General features: G+C 35.0%; 1 protein-coding gene across 1 annotated transcript in view; it reads right to left on the minus strand.

Moving 5' to 3' along the window:
- KDM5A (lysine demethylase 5A) overlaps positions 1 to 16,874 on the minus strand; it is a 109,738-nt gene that overhangs the window by 67,613 nt on the left and 25,251 nt on the right. The window contains exons 8-12 of the mRNA XM_051961498.1: positions 14,979 to 15,137; positions 13,740 to 13,859; positions 12,645 to 12,803; positions 2,634 to 2,815; positions 262 to 424 (exon numbers count right to left, since the gene is read on the minus strand). Of these exons, the coding sequence (XP_051817458.1) occupies positions 262 to 424; positions 2,634 to 2,815; positions 12,645 to 12,803; positions 13,740 to 13,859; positions 14,979 to 15,137 (783 nt within the window). The remainder of the gene's footprint in view (positions 1 to 261; positions 425 to 2,633; positions 2,816 to 12,644; positions 12,804 to 13,739; positions 13,860 to 14,978; positions 15,138 to 16,874) is intronic.

Below are 16,874 nucleotides of genomic sequence, written 5' to 3' on the forward strand. Positions count from 1 at the left end.
TGGATTTTATTTAAAAATGGCTTTTGAACAAACAAAAGTAATATAAATTACAAGACTGAATTAACATAGGATGTGAAATGTCCTAATGAAAACAAAAGGGCTATTCTTCAGAATATTCCATTTAAAATAGGATTTGTGAAGTACAGTCTGATTCGTTTTTCAAAACACCCCCTTTTAACTAACCACAGAATAGCCTATTTTGACTCTTATCAAAATGTGAAATAACTTCAAGTACTAAAAAAAAAACACAAAAAGACTCACAGGTACACCATGCTCCATTAGTACATTGGGGTTCATAATAGTGACTAACTGATGTAGGAGATCAGGTTGGGACTCAAACAATTCAGGGGCCAGCTCTCTCATAACTTCTTCCAGTTGTTCTGCAGCATGAGATGGGACACCATACCATGTCTTTGGCTCCCCCCTAGGAAAAAAATTAGCTCTTAAGCAAGATAGAACAAGTGCTGCCTAAGGATAAAATCACAAAGTCAATTCCAACCAACTAACTTCAGTTCATCTCATGATCACAGATAACATCCAAAATCCTGACAGCTCACAAATGGAAGACCACACATGAGTTTGTTGAATGAGCAATATATTTCACTGCAATTCAAAAATATTCATTAAGCACATACTATGGTACTGTGCTCTAAGGATATGAGGCAAAAGATAGTGCCTGCCTTCAAGGAACTTACAATATAACAAGGGAGGCAACATGAAAACAAATACATATGAAGCAAGCTATTTACAGGATAAACAGGGAAAAATTAAAAGAGGGCAAAGACTGGAGTTGAGGGTTTAGAGCAGGCTTCATGTGGAAAGTAGGATTTTAGCTAGGCTTTCAGCAAAGTCAGTAGTCTGAGTAAAAAGAAGGGAAAGCATCCAGGTGTGCTCCAGGACAGCCAGCAAAAAAATGCTCAACAGTCAAGAGGTGGAGCATCTCGTTCACAGAGCAGCCAAGAGAGTAAAGTATGCAAAGACATGTAAGGGAAGGGAGAACTTGGTTATGAAGGGCTTTGAATGCCAAACACACCATTTTGTATTTGTTCCTGGATATACGAGAAAGCCACTGGAGTTTACTAAGTGGGGGAATTATAGGTGGGGAATAACATGATCAGACCTGGAAAAATGCCTCACAAAAAATATACTCCACCAAGCATGAAATCTTTATCATCTTCATATGTGAAGAACACTTATGTTAAAATCTGGAGTCTGTGGTTTCATCACAGTGAGAGGTAACCCCATTGGGAGCTGCAGGTTATAACACCTCTATGTCTTAGTGGGTTTATGTTAGTTGCTGTTACCACTTGCAGAAAGTTGTTGTAGAAGCACAAATGAATAACCTGGCAACCAACCTTCTGATGATGATCTTCTTCAAATTTAGTTTATGCTCATACAACAGGCTATACTGAAACTTTTCCACTTTATAAGGACTCGTTAGAGCTTTGGCTCTAGTGACACAGCCTTCAAGTACCTAGGATCATCTCTATAACACAAAGAGGCATGTAGTGGATAGCATACAGGATAGTACATTAAAAATAGGCACTCTTCTAAATGCTGACACACCAACATGAAAAACCATAGCACACCAAGTCCAATGGATTAAAGTTATAGTTACTGCTCTGGTCTCTAGCATATCTTTAGATAACATCTTAATGAAGTCCAACTAATAACCCAAAAGTCAAAACCAAAGCTAGACTAAAAAACTGATATAGGACAACTACATAACCACTTTATGCTACTAACACTTGAAATTATCAGTTACACAACTTACAGGTCAAATTTCTTAAGCCAATTCACATGATGAGAGTGGAAACAAAATAGGCTATGGTAAGGTAAGAAGGTTACAGGACTTTCTACTTGTCTTCTCTAGTAAAAGTGGGACATAAAGAATAAAGAAAAAAGTTTGGTTTCTGGAGGTATCAGAACACTAATCAAATAACTGAGAAAAAATAAAGATCACAAATACAATTCAGGAGGAAAAAATGGACATCACTACCTACTCAAGTTTTCTGAAGGCAAAATGTTTTTTTTAAAAAATAAACATAAAAGGATGGAAATTCTAGAAAATTAGGTTTGGTTTCATATTCATGGATTAACCCACTTATTTGGATTTAATTTACCCACATGGCTAAAGGCTAACCATTATTAGAACACAAGATTTTGCAAGGGTCAATATTGAAAAATTATTCTTGCATGTTTTGAAAATTAAAAACTTCAGTTAATAAAAAAAAGAAAAGGCTAACCATTCAGTTAAGTTATTCAGTAATATATATTAAGCCAGAATGAGCTAGAAAGACATATAAGATTCAACCAGAACATATTGGCCACGTATCATTTGGTCCAAAAACTTTTGCCTGTACTTCTTACATATGTTGGAAAGGAAAGGGAACTGGGATGTTGTAGCCTACAATAAAAGGAAAGGAGCTTAGCAGGAAGCAGCCTTCAATGATATTTCCAATTTCTTTCAAAATCAAATTTTCATTTTGGGTAGAAAATATTTTTAGATCTACTCAATAAATCACTTAATAAATTAATCTGTCCCCTACCCCAGAATGACTTCTATTAAGTATACACATTCAGAAGCAATCTGCACTGATAAAAGTACAAGGGTCATTAAAGGATACTCCTACCAGTGCAGATAATTGATGGAGTAACTCCAGTGATCCTCAATATGCCAGCAAAATGAAGAGAAGCACATGCCCACATAGAGCCAGGGCACCTTCATACCAGAGATATCCACATTGATGTGTGCAAGGACAGACTGTTCCAGCACAGGCATGTTATTCAGGTTCCAGCCAGAAAGGGCATACTCCTGTCAAAAGATAAAAAGTGTGAGACATGGCTTAGAGATGAGTGAGATCACTAAGACTGTATTATGAGGCATCATGCCTTCTATAGCTGGATTCCATTATATGGAATCTCACTCTCTCCCAGTCACCAATTCTCCAAACCATGATCTGTTTGAGCCTCATCTCAATGCTCTCAGTTATCTTTGGTTAAGCTTGAAGCACAAATGCAAGGCTTTAAAATCTTTGTCCCCACCCATCCACCCTTAAATCAACTTAACAAGTAATATTTTTTGATGATCCCAATGTTATGTGTATAAGTTAACACTGTGATGGATATTTTAGGGAATCTGAAGAATTTTAAGACATAAGTCTCTCCTCTCAAGAAACTTATAATCTAACTGGAGACAAGACCCACATATATGAAAATAATCTAACAAGAAAAGGTAGGATAGTTCAGTCCTAAATAAGTGAGACAGTAGTAATTCACGTCAGGAATAATCACTGTGGAGTGTGGTGATCACAGAAACAAGGTTTGTAAGAGACAAAGTTGGGACTGAGACTTAAAGGATAGGGAGGCCTGAAGGCATTTCAGGCAAGAAAAAACAGCACAAGCAAAATCACTGAAGGAGGAATGTTTGTGCAGAATTCCAGAGACACTTGAGCAGAGAAATTTGGCTGGAATAATGGATTGATTTGAAGGAACTGTAAAAAATTGAGGCTGAAAAAAAAAATAGGTTTAAGCCAGACTGTTGCAGGTTTGAAATAACAAAATTAATTTAGACTTTTTGATCAATATAATGCAATAGGATACTACTCAGGGTTTGTGAGAAAAAGGACAATCTGCAAGCAATGTTTTCAGATAAGCAGTACATAGCATAGATCACAGAAAGCAAAGATTAGAAACAGGATGATTCAGGTTAATTGTACACTATTTCAAAGTCTGATTCTTTTTTGTACAGCAAAATAATTGTACGGACATGTATACATATATTGTATTTAACATATACTTTAAACATATTTAACATGTATTGGTCAACCTGCCATCTGGGGGTGGGGGTAAAGGGAAGGGGGTGAGGGGGAGGGGAAAAATTCGAACAAAAGGTTTTGCAATTGTCAATGCTGAAAAATTACCCATGCATATATCTTGTAAATAAAAAGCTATTTAAAAAAAAAAAAAAGAAAAGAAAAAAAGAAACAGGGTGACTATAGTAATGTCCAAAAGCTTTAAAAACTAATTGGTCCTAAAACCCATCAGCTACACATATTTTCATATCCTTTTTTTTTTTTAAATTCAAGGATGAATAACATGACAAACTATAAAATATCTAGCTGATAAGCAGATCAAGAACTGCTTTGGGTTTTGGACTTTTAAAATGACACTGAGTTTAAGACTAGAAATTCGTGTTTGATTTTAGTCTCAAGACATTTAATATTAAAAACAGGTCTTCAACATCAACGTTTCTACTATATAATGTCTGGTTAAGAAATTATTCCTCAAATAATTTTAGCTAGATGGTAGGGGGAAAGACACAATGACAGTCACAGACAGAACAATTGTCTGAATCACAGAAGACACAAACCAGGGCTGCTCCAATTCATTTTTTCCCTGTTTTCTCAGCCAAGGAGAACACTCTGAGTCAAAAATGACAGGCAAAAATATAGCTAATAGATAGCTTAATTTTAAGATAAGTAGAATACTGATATTTGTTGCTATTTGTTCATTTCCATTATGTCCAACTTTTTGTGACCCATTTGGAATTTTCTTGGCCAAGATAGAGTAACTGTCATTTACTTCTCCAGCTCATTTTCCATGTGAGGAACTGAGACAGTTAGGTAAATTGCCCAAAGTCACACAGTTTCAAGTGTCTAAGGCCAGATTTGACTTCTGGCCTGGTATTCGGTACACTGCACCACCCAGCTGCCCAATAAGATAATGATTACAGCATACTTAGAAAAGTTCCAATCATCTAAGTCAAAAGAACCACATCTAAAAGTTCTAGAAATCTATGGACATGGCAGTAAACTCTGAATTATCATGGAGGATAGCACAACTATACCACAAGGAAAATTTCCACACTTCTAAACAGGAAAGAAAACAGAATCTACAAACTATAGGCCAGTGAACTTGACTTCAAATTCTGGCAAAAACATAGATGAGGTTACTAAATGGCTACTTGATGAACATCTAGAAAAGTAACGATCTCAAAAACCAATGAGATTTCATCAGGATGTCACATGTCAACTTTTTTTTTTAAGTTTCAATAAGACATTTACATTTAAAAAGAAACAAAAACCCATTCGTTGACTATGGAAATGAAAACTTAAAAGAATTCTTTTAGAGAATAACTGGCAATGTTATATAAAGCATAAATATAAAATATAAATATAAAAACATAAATATAATTTTAAAGCAATATATAAAGCATAAAAGTAACCATACCATACGACCCAATAATTTCAATGCTGGGATTTTACCTTTAAAATACCTTTTAAAAAAAAACCTAAAAATAAAAATTTAATTTAAAATTTAAAAAAGCCTTAAAAAAAAAAGTGAAAATAATACCAAAAAAAAAAAAAAATCTATTTCAAGTCTTAAACTGCAACAATAATTTAAGGCCAAACAAAAATAAAATACCTCAAAGTAGGATAACCTACATTGCTGATGTTGATATAATGTAATACTACCATACAATTAAGATCAATAATTGATGATACAAAGAAACTGAAAAGATTTTTATGGAATAAAGCTAATCAGAAAAGGGAGAACAGAGTACACACTATGTAAGACCATTCTAGCTTTTGTGGGAGAAGAAACAAAAGAGAGAAGCGGACTTGCACTAAAGATGTTCTCAAGAAATTGTGTAGGTAACTTGAAGGGGAATGGCCTTGTAAAGGTAGAAATTAAATTTGAGTAAGGACAAATTCAAGAAAATTTGAAGGGAGAATGATTTTCAAGACCAGAACATATTCTTTACTCAGAGAAAGAGTTAATGGAGAAAACATAAAAAAAAGACTGAGCTGTGAGGACCTGAAAAGAAAGATTCAAGAAGGCCCCAAGGGAAGAAAAAAAAATAGTTAGGGGGGAAAAAAAGGGCTGTGGAGCAAAGTAATAGACAAAACAAATCAGTAGACCTGGACTAGTTAAGAGTGAGCTGGTATGGAGAACTACATGGCACAGTGGATAGAGCACCAGCCTTGAAGTAGGAAGACCTAAGTTCAAATCTGGTCTCAGACACTTAATTTACTTCCTAGCTGTGTGACCCTAGGCAAGTCACTTAACTCCAATTGCCTTAGCCAAAAAGAAAAAAGAAAAAGAGTGAGCTGGTAATAAGCTATGATGTGGCAATGGAGCTGCTAAAGTGAATATAAGAAACTGGGTATAACTTCCAAGATCTTAACAAGGCATTAACACTCACAAGAAGTTTGGTTTGTTTTAAATCTCAATAAGTACCAAGAACAAGAAAAAATATGCAGTGACTTGTAGAGTGAAGGATATTTGTATTTCTGCCATAGCCAAATAACTGTCTGTTCCAAAAGCATTTGGTCTTCCTTCAAGATAAAATGGCACCTGTACTCAAGGAAAACCTTTCTTCCATTCAGGTTTTACGTACAACTACTCTAATGAAACTGAAAGCAGAGCCTCAGCAGGAATCCTTAGAGAGGAAGGGAATTGTCAGAAGCTACAGAATGTAAAGTTATTCCACAGAAAAGAAAGAGAAGAAAAAGAATGAGGTTATTTCTGAAACAACATAATGGATTTGAGATTCTTCCTGAAAAAGAGGAAGCTGAGGGAACTGAATGGGCTGAGTAGTGGCAGAGCTGTCAAATGCAGTCAGAGGAAAAGGGTTACTGAGGCTCTTGAGATAGCTCTTTGTCAATATTAAGAGAAAGGTGGTTTTCTTCCTGCAGGAAGTAATCAAGACCTAACGGAGAACCTTCTAAGACTTAACAAAATAGGAGATAATGATTCACAACTGGTAACTCCTACAGACACAAACTATTTGGTCATAAGAAAACAATCAAACAACCAATATTTATTAAGCACCTACTATATACTAAGCACTGTATTCTAGGCTAAAAATATTGCCAAAAATTATTAAGTCTTGGACTCAGGTTGCAATTTTTTCCTTACTATTTAGGCACTGCAAAAAAGAAGAGAAAATTTATCTTGGAAGTGAAGAGTTGGCTAAACAAATAAGTGTCTGACAAAGTGATTTGGATTTCTGGAACAAGTAAAATATAAAGATGAGAGACACTTAGCAAGAGATAGAGTATCCCTAATAAGGGCTAGAAAGAACAGCTCTACTGAATATCCTACAAATCTAAATTAAAAGACTTTAAGTTAAAAAAAAAAAAAAAAAAAAGAACTGAGAAGGGAAAAACCTGCCTATGCCTATGAATCAGACTGAAAACCCCTACAGACTAGCTACAATGAATGAAGAATGTTAGATTAGACACCCAAAAGTTCCTAGGAAAAGAAAATCCAAGAAAGGAACTATTGAGGTCCATGGCCTCAAATGTCTCTACAGAGATGCCCAATGTTTAAGCAACAAGCAAGAGGAACCAGATGTTGCATTAGCAAAAAATATTTGACCTGATGACCTCATAAAGATTACTGAGCTTAGCAGAATGAAACTTATGACTTGGATAGATTCTGGCTCTACACAGATATAACTTATTCAAAAAATATAGTAGAAGAAAAAGCAGAGTAAGACAATGGTATACATTAAGAAAGTATATTCATGTGAGAAAATTAGGGAAACAGGAAATAATCAATCACAGACTAGAATCCAGATTTAGTCTAACTTGGGCCAAATTCAGCAGATCCATTGTAGCTTTGGTTTGAATGTTGTCTCCGCTCAGGAAAAGAGGTTTTTTGCCCAGGGCATGCATCTACATACTTTCATTCTCTCCCCTAATTCTCTCTCTCTCTTTCTGCTCTCTTCTCTCTACTCCCCCCAAATCAGAGTAAGCTAACAACCTCTTGCATTGCAATAAAAGAACCCAAAAGGAGAAATTCTATACTGGATCTGATTTTCATTTGCTAGGATGAAAATGATACAAATATTGAAGAAAATGACCCACGACTCCTAGGGTTTGTGGGCAGAGAGAAGCAGAGACAGAGAAACAGACAGAGAGTCAGAGACAGAAAGCTTGAGTAAGCAGATTTCAAAAAGATCAATAAAAAAGATAAGCAGGATCCCACAGATGAAAATTCTATATTAGTCAATCCAGGAGGAATAGAAAACTCTCAAAAATAAAATTCTAAATACAAAAAAGGAAATTATTTCAGTGAGGTGAAAAGGGGAAACTATCTGAAGAGATCAAAGTGACTTCACAGAGAACATTCAAACCAACTTTTTAGATTTTTTAAAAGTAGATATGGAAGATAGATACAAAGAAAGGTAACTGGATGAATACAATAGCATGGCCCATCTGTAATGGTCTCAGGAGTGCCACTGGGAATAAGTTGATACAGGCAGAAAACATTCAACACAACAGAAGGGTTTCAACTTCACTGGGGCACAGGAAGGATAAGAGAAAACTTGTTGTCCAGGTAGGGGGAGCCACAGTGACCACAATAAAGTGCCTGGCTACTTTTGTTATTTTGCTCATTTTTTTCTTTGCAAAAGAGACTAGTCTTTGCATGAGGAACAAAAGAAATAAAGTGCTACAAAGAAGCCTGATGTCTCAAGGAGAACACAAGAGAACCCTGTTAATTCTAAATTGATAGTCACCAACCTCAAGTGACAAAGATCCTCAATCAGAGAAAGATTTTGGCAAATCTGACCCCTCTGCAATCATCAGTAATATGCAAAAGACAAAAAAGAACAGAATATATGGGACTGGAAAGGAAAAAAACGTTCTCCTGATCTTTTTATAAAGGGAAAAAAAAAAACAGTCTACAAACTCCAGGCCAATAATCTTGACTTCACTTACTGAGAAAGTTCTAGAAAAGCTCATTAAAGAAATGCTTAATAACCATCTAGAAAAATAAATGCTCAACACAAAAGCCAGGCTTCATTAAGAAAAAGTCATGCTGGACTTTTCTGAGTTAATGTCTGACCAAAGAGGAAAGAATCGGGAAACATGGGTTTAAAGAATGCAAAGAGGGTAAATTTAGGATTAGCAAAAGAAAAAACTTCCTATAACTTTAGTTAGCCAAAGGCAAAATGGGTTGTCTTGAAATGTACTGGGTCCTATCCATACTCCCCACATCTAGAAGAGGTCTTCACCCAAAGGCTGACTGAATACTTTGTAGCAGAAGAGATTCTCTCTTGTAGAAGAGATCCTTTTTCAGATATTGATTGCCTCTAAAGTACCTTCTATTAGGTAGTCCTTTCTAACTCCAAAATCCAATTACTTTGTGGTCCATACTCAATAATAACTATAAAGGATTGCAGCCATGCCCTAAGTGTTCTGTGACTATGCTGATGCTTGGAAAGGGATTATGGAGGGCCAAGACAGGACAGACAGAAAAAAATTATTTGCCTTGTATTTGGCTATGGCTAACTGATCATCCCTATATAAAAGTCTAAGTCTAACAGAAAAAATGGCCAGAGTATCATTGAATTTCCTCATTTTGAGAAGAAAGGAGTTAAAAAGTGAAAAGAGACTATAGCTACAAAGAAAACAGGAAATTTTTTTTGTAAAAATTAAATATATGGCAGGGTTAGCAGTCAGGGGTACTATTTTGGTACTATATTAGTATTATTCATAATCTTCTATTTTCTACTACTTCAGAACTAAAGAACATTTACATACTAAATAGAAGCTTGGGGCGAGAGAGTTGGAGGAAGAAGGTTTGGACATGAAATTTTATTGGTACAGGGAATGCCTGTGGTAATAACTTCCCTCTGTGCTTAAGACTTAGGGTCTTACAAATTAAATAACTTCTCCACAGAGCTAATAAGTACTGCTTGAAGTAAGACTTGATACTTAGAATCTGACTCCAAAATCATAACTTAATCTACTTTGGTTTGGTTTTTTAACATAAAACTAAAAAGGAAAAATATAAATGATATGTCCAAGAACACAAAAAAAAAATTAATAGCAGAGAAAAAATTCAGAGGAAAGAAAAGAACGATAGTTAACAGATATCTCCTTTCCTTAAGCAAATCAGAGCATTAATAATCTGACATTTCTTCATAGTCACATACATAAGAATAAACAATATCCTCTTTTTTAAGACCTTAAAAAGCATAAATGCTTTCTAGCTCTCCAATTATCCTGTTAAAACCACTCCTTAAATTTATTCAAATTAAGCCATTTCCCAATTGATAAATGATCAAAGAATATGAACAAGCAGTTTTCAAAGGAAGAAATCCAAGTTTATAAGTACCCATGTAAAAAAACACTACAAATCATTAATAATTAGAGAAATAAAAATTAAAGCAAACTCTGAAGTTCCAGAGTTCACCCAAAAAGGAAAATGACAATGTCTAAGAAGCTGATGAAAGACAGGCACATTAATGCACAGAGCTATGAAATAGTCCATCCAAAATTTCTAAATGGCACATACTCTCTTATCCAGGAATATCACAATTAAACCTAGACTCCAAAGAAATCAAAGGAAGAGAAAAAAGACCCACATGTAAAAAACATTTACAGCCAACTCTTTTTTTGTGGTGGCAAAGATCTGGAAACTAAGATGAGTACCCATCAATTGGGGAATGGCTGAACAAATTATGGCATATGAATGTAATGGAATACTATTGTGCCATAAGAAATAATGAAAAGGATGGCTTCAGTGAAACCTAGGAAGACTTGTATGAACTGATGCAGGGAGAACCAAGCAGAATCAGGAGAACAATTTATACAATAACAATATTGTGAAAAAAAACAACTCTGAAAGATTTAAGAATTCTGATCAATGAAATGACCAACCATGATTCCAGAGAACCGATGATAAAGCATACTACCCACCTCCTGACAGAGATGTGATGGAGTCAAGGTGCAGAAGGAGACATATGTTTTTTGGACATGGCCAATGTGGGAATTTGCTTTGCTCGACTATGCATATTTATTACAAGGGTTTTCTTTTTTCTTTTTTTAAATGGTAGGGGTATAGGCTAGAGGGAAAGAAAAATCAATTTTTGTTAATTGAAAAAAATAAAATTTAATTTTTAAAAAAGGCTCATATGAGTCAATGGCAAAAAATACACACACACACACACACACACACACACACAAACATGCATGCATGCATGCATGCGCACTCTGTCTCCCCCTTCTCTCTTTCTCTCAAAACTATTTCTTAGAAAACTAATACTCTTTTTCCTTATTTTTGGAATCAGTCTCTTCCTCATTTGGTGAACTCAATGTCCATCTTACTAAACTCAAATGTCCATCTTACTAAAAAGCAAAATATTTCTCTTGATTTGGAGCCTTCCATTCACAAAAACATCACGGAGTTCTCCTAATGACCTCCATCACAAAGTTAGACTAGAACAAGTAAAGTCTACCAGAACCAGTGAAAGTGTAAGAGAACAAAAAAAAAACAAAAAGAAACAAACTAGCTAGGATAACAAAGAATTGGGTAGAACTGGATAAGACTACAAAGAAAATGAATGGGATCAATCAGGTCTGAAGTGATTTAAAGAGTAAGGAAAAGTGATCTAACCATTCAGGAAAGCAATTTAGAATTATGTTTAAAAAAAAAAAGCTCCTAAAATATCTTTGACCTAGAGATTCTAGAAATCAAAGACAGAAATGTCCCATATATAACAAAACATTCATAATAGCACTTTTTGTGGTGGCGAAGAACTTACAAAATAATGAGATTGAAATGGCAAAACAAAACTGATACACAAACACTATAGAACATTATTGTGCTATAAAAATATGAAGTTAGAAAAGCATGGGAAGACATGTGAACTGATATATACTATAAAAGCAGATCCAAGAAAACAATGTATAAAATGTAAATGGAAAGAACACCAATAAAATTAAATTGAATACTATACAATTATAATGATCAAGCTTGGCCTGAGAGAAGAGATAAGAAAATGCACCTCTCTGCCTTCCTTTCAGAAGTGGGAATTACAGACCATTATATATACTGTCTATCTCAGTAGGTGTGAGATTTGCTGGATTCCTTTTTTCCTCTCTTTATCTTTTTGGCCTTTTTCACAAGACTTGATGCAATGGGCTGACAAAGATGTCAAAACAAAAGTTAGCGATTTTTAAGAAACCTTGTGCTTTCTAAAATGTGGCTATAGTAGATATAGTTTACCACTCAGACTTTACTAGATAATTATAGAGGTAAGAGAAAAGAAAGAGATTAAAATAAAGGGCAAAGAAATAAACAATTTCCTTTTTTTTTCTCACACTTAACTTACAACATTTTTCCCTGGAGGCCCAGAAAGTCAACTTCATCATGATCATACAGAAATTTGTGGGAAAATAGAAGGGACAGAATGGGTGTATGTGTATGTGATGATGGTCTCTCTTATGAATGACCTGCGTGTTAAACAAAGGTAAACTGAGACTCAACCTTTAAGTTTACCAAATTTTAAGCTCAAAAATAATGAATTTGATTATAAAAACCACTTCAAGTTCAAAATGAGATTACTCAAAAAATTTTAACTGAATGAAATATTATATTCACTTTTTATCAAACTCACTGTTTTTCAAAGAAATTAAAGTGGTTTTTATCATCATATAAGCTTCAAGTCAAAGTGTTCTTTGCACAACTGTAAGTGAAAATGTGTTCTTTGTTTTACATGTTTACCCTAACATATATTTATTAAGTCAAAATTACTCTGGTCCAAAACAATAAAAGAAGGGTTTGTAGAACAGACAACTGCTCTACAAAGCTCAGCCTAGATGTAGGTACACAGAAGTTTGCACCTCCTCTTCTGGCATCATCTTTCTCCGACCATCCTTTACAGGAAACCCACTTCCAAAATCCTTTGAAGAGATATCAGCTCCATACTCCACAATGACATCTTCTTCAATGGTGCTCACCAGTCTCCAGAATTCCTTCTCTACCAGTTCTGTTGGTACCATCTGAAGAAAAACAGAATGGCTAATGAGTAAAAATGGCCATGACATGACATGCAGGGCAACTATTATAAAATGACAAACCTCTAAAGCGCCCAGGTCCAGACAGACTAGATCCCAGCTTTTTTTTCACTAGAGATTTAAAATAGAGAAGTTGGGTTCCTCAGAAAACCATCTGTAAGTGTAATTAACCTTTTTCTACAGAAAGCTGTTTCAAAACTGAAAAGGAAGAAGATGAAACAGAACATCAAAGGGAAAAGGAAAGAGGTGAAAATCAGAGTAGAATTTCAATAGAATAAGCAAAAATATCCTGACAGAGCACCATGAAAGCCAATGAAAAGGCTTTTTGGAAAAAAAACAAATCCTATTATTACAAATAGGTAAACAAAAACAAGCAAATGCTAAGTACTTCGTGTTTCTCAGTTGTCAATTATTCCCTATGAGGAAATTAGGCCATCAATACTTAGTTCTTAACAGGGAATAACACACATTTTAATATATATAACTTAAATGTTTACAAAATACTTTCCTCAATAACTCTGTGCTACAGATAATACATGTATCATTAAGCCCATTTTACAGATGAGGAAGTTAAAAACTCAAAGGATTTACTTACCCACAATCACACAGCAGAGTAAGTGTTAGAACTAAGACTTTAAACTTGGTCTCTCAACTCCAAATCTAGTGCTTTCTTTCCAATTCACCATACTAGGCACTCTCAAATCAGAGAGCCAGTGAAAGCATTAAATTCCAGGCTGATTTCAAGTCCCACATTCTATTACATCTTTCATACTGTGTGTTCTGCCTACCTTTATTTTTTTAAAGAAAAAAGGAGGGGCAAGAAGGAAGGCAGGAGCAAGAAATAAAGAAAAAGAAACCAAAAGGTTTGAAACTTGTAAATCCTTCTACCTCCCCATAACCAACCCTTAGACACAGACTCACATGAACTGGCATATTGAAGTAATCTGATTTAAAATTATCTGCCATCTCTCCAAAGCTCTGGAGGGTGTACTCTCGAACTGCTTGCTCAAACCCAAAGGCCTCTCGAGGTTTGTTACATTCCTGGAGTAATAAAGAAAAAACACAAAACTGAGTATCACATTCCTTGGAAGTATACTTCATAGAACTGTGACAGATACTGCCAATTTCTGAGAGTGAAAGTTCTAATTATTTTCTTGAGAAATACATAAGCTATCTAATTTTGCATCTCAAAAATGATCTAAAAACCTCACTTGCAATGTTATAGGCTTATACCACTCCACCTGATGTAAAAGGAAAAGTATAATAAGGCAGTTTTTAAGTCTCAGAGCTGGCAATAAGCTCTGGCACCAGGACAAACATTGGCGGTGTTAATGGACTAAAATCAAGCCCACAGCAGCCTCTCAAGTCTTAACATTTCACGGGATTTCACCATGAAAAAGACAGATATGTATTTAAAAAAAAAAAAGGATAAAAGGGATTAAGTTATCTGGCTAGGAATAACAGTTTCTTCATATTACTTTATCCATTATCATAACCATCATATATAAGCATATATATAGATTTAGAACAAAATACATTTCCAATTATCTAATCCACAAAATATAAACTACACCACCTAGACTTGCACTTCTAAATCCAAATACTTCTAGGCACATCGTATCCAGCTTTTAAAAGATTTTATTGGTCCTTTTTCTACAGAAGAATATCCAAATATCCACACTTACCAGAAAATCCATAGTTAATTACTTCTTCCTAATCCCTCCAATTAAAATAGCTCATCAAATTCAAAGTAAGATACAATCAAAACAAGACTTATTGCCCAGTGATGCTTTGGGTAGAAGTATACATTTTGAGTGTCCAGATCCTATGCACTGCATGCCCCTGTCCCACCCTATTTGTTTTATTTAAATACTTTAGTTTTTAATTTAAAAAGAAAATGAAAGCTTTCCAGTCTTCAATAATTTGCTTATTCTTAGGTTCTGTTCAATCGTCTATAGTAATTTGTGGGTTTATATATCCAACACCCAAAGTCACAAAAAAAACTTTTACAAAGCAAATATAATCTACCAAAATATGAATTTTAATTTCCTCCAGTATAGTTCTTCAAAAGACAAGAGGATTTCATGAGCTGATAAGAGTTCTGTGCAATTTTCTGGTTGAGGTGCATTTTTTTAAAAGGGTAGAAAACAATGCTTGTACCTCAGCAACACACTTAGGACACCTCCAGTCTCCTTTGGGAACATCAGGTAGAGGAGGAATCAAGCAAAATGTATGGTAGCTATCATCACATCCATCACACAAGAGCAGCTTGTCTTCATTGTTTCCTCGACCACAAAACATGCAAACATAGAGATCCACCTATGGACAAGTGGAGGAGAGAAGGGGAAGAAAGTCATCTATTAGTCATTGTTTTAAAAATGGGGGGAAAAAAAAGGAACAAATGATTCCCAATCCCAAACCAAAAGCCCACCAGTTAGAACAGAAAATCGTTTATTACTGAAAAACAAATATAATCATACATTGTACAATCACACAAGTACCGTATATACTCGAATATAAGCCGACCCGAATATAAGCTGAGGCCCCTAATTTTAACCCCAAAATTTGGGAAAACTTATTATATCAGTAGGTTTAGGTAGCGCACCGGTGCCCGCAGAGGAAGAGAGCGGGTGCCGGTATACGTATATAGAGCGGTTGCCAGCATTAGTATACAGTCCGGTTACTGACTGTGATACTACAGGAACAGCCGCATCACCATAGCAACGGCCAGCACTAGTGCTGTATACTATACAGCAGGGGGGAGGAGCATTCAAAGGGATATTTATACATGTTTTATCTAGTGACTCGAGTATAAGCCGAGGAGGGGATTTTCTGCCCAAAAATTGGACAGAAAAACTCGGCTTATACTCGAGTATATATGGTAAGTACTTGGTCCGGTGCAAGTGCCTAAAAAGTGTTCTTAGTGCTTTTCAAATCAAGAGGATCTTTTCTCTTGTATAAAGAGAGTCTTGAACAGCAGAAAACTGGGGAAAAGTCATACTGCATTATAAAATGAACAGAAACAAAACTTGCAAATTATTTCTATCATAACCTCTAAATAACTGTTCAAACTAAGGTAGTCATTTTGTTGTGAAGCAGCAAAACACTGCATCTGTTACTTTATTAAGTAAAAGTAACTTCTATACAAATAATAAACAAACAATATATTGTATCTAGGATATACTGCAACATATCCAACATATAAAGGACTGCTTGCCATCTAGGGGAGGGGGTGGAGGGAGGGAGGGGAAAAAAAAATCGGAACAGAAACGAGTGTCAATATAAAGTAATTATTAAATAAAAAATTTTAAAAAAAATAAAATAAAATAAAATAAACAAACAATATAAACAAAATACACAATATAAATAATAAACAAATTATCTACATATTCAAACATATCGTGAATAGAGTTATTTATCCACCATAGGTGACACTGATCTGTATCCACTTTGAACCTAGAACCCAATAGTGTAGGACTGTAGGCTACTAACAAAGAATTAAAAAAAAAAAAAACTAATTGGCTCATTCTAGGATCAAAGAAGATACGTGGCCTCACTGACATGAGTCTATCCAAGGATCTCATCAGTTTCCAAGGCACACTGTAACAGTCCTACCTATACTTAGAAAAAAAAATTTTTCCCAGCTACAACGCACCTAACAAATAGTTATCCTGCCTCTACTCAAAAACCTCCAGTGAATGGGAAACTACCTTGTCTTTTAGCAACACATTCCACTTTTGAACAGCTTAGAATGTTAACACATTTTTTCCTGACAAACTCAATCTGTCCCTTTGCAACTTCAAATCATGACTCCTAGTTCTGTTCTCCCAAAGCCAAACAAAATAAGATTAATCCTGCTTTAAAATGATAGACTTTCAAATATCTGAAGATAAATATCATGTCCTCACCAATTATCTCTTCTCTAGGCTAACCAACCCTAATTTCTTCAAATAATCTTCTTATGACATGGACTAAAGATCCTTCACTATTCTGGCTGCCCTCCACTGGATAATTTCTAGTTTACCACTACACTTACATTATGGTCCACAAAACTGA

Source organism: Antechinus flavipes, chromosome 5, assembly GCF_016432865.1.
Source record: "Antechinus flavipes isolate AdamAnt ecotype Samford, QLD, Australia chromosome 5, AdamAnt_v2, whole genome shotgun sequence".
NCBI classification, from domain to species: Eukaryota; Metazoa; Chordata; class Mammalia; order Dasyuromorphia; family Dasyuridae; genus Antechinus; species Antechinus flavipes.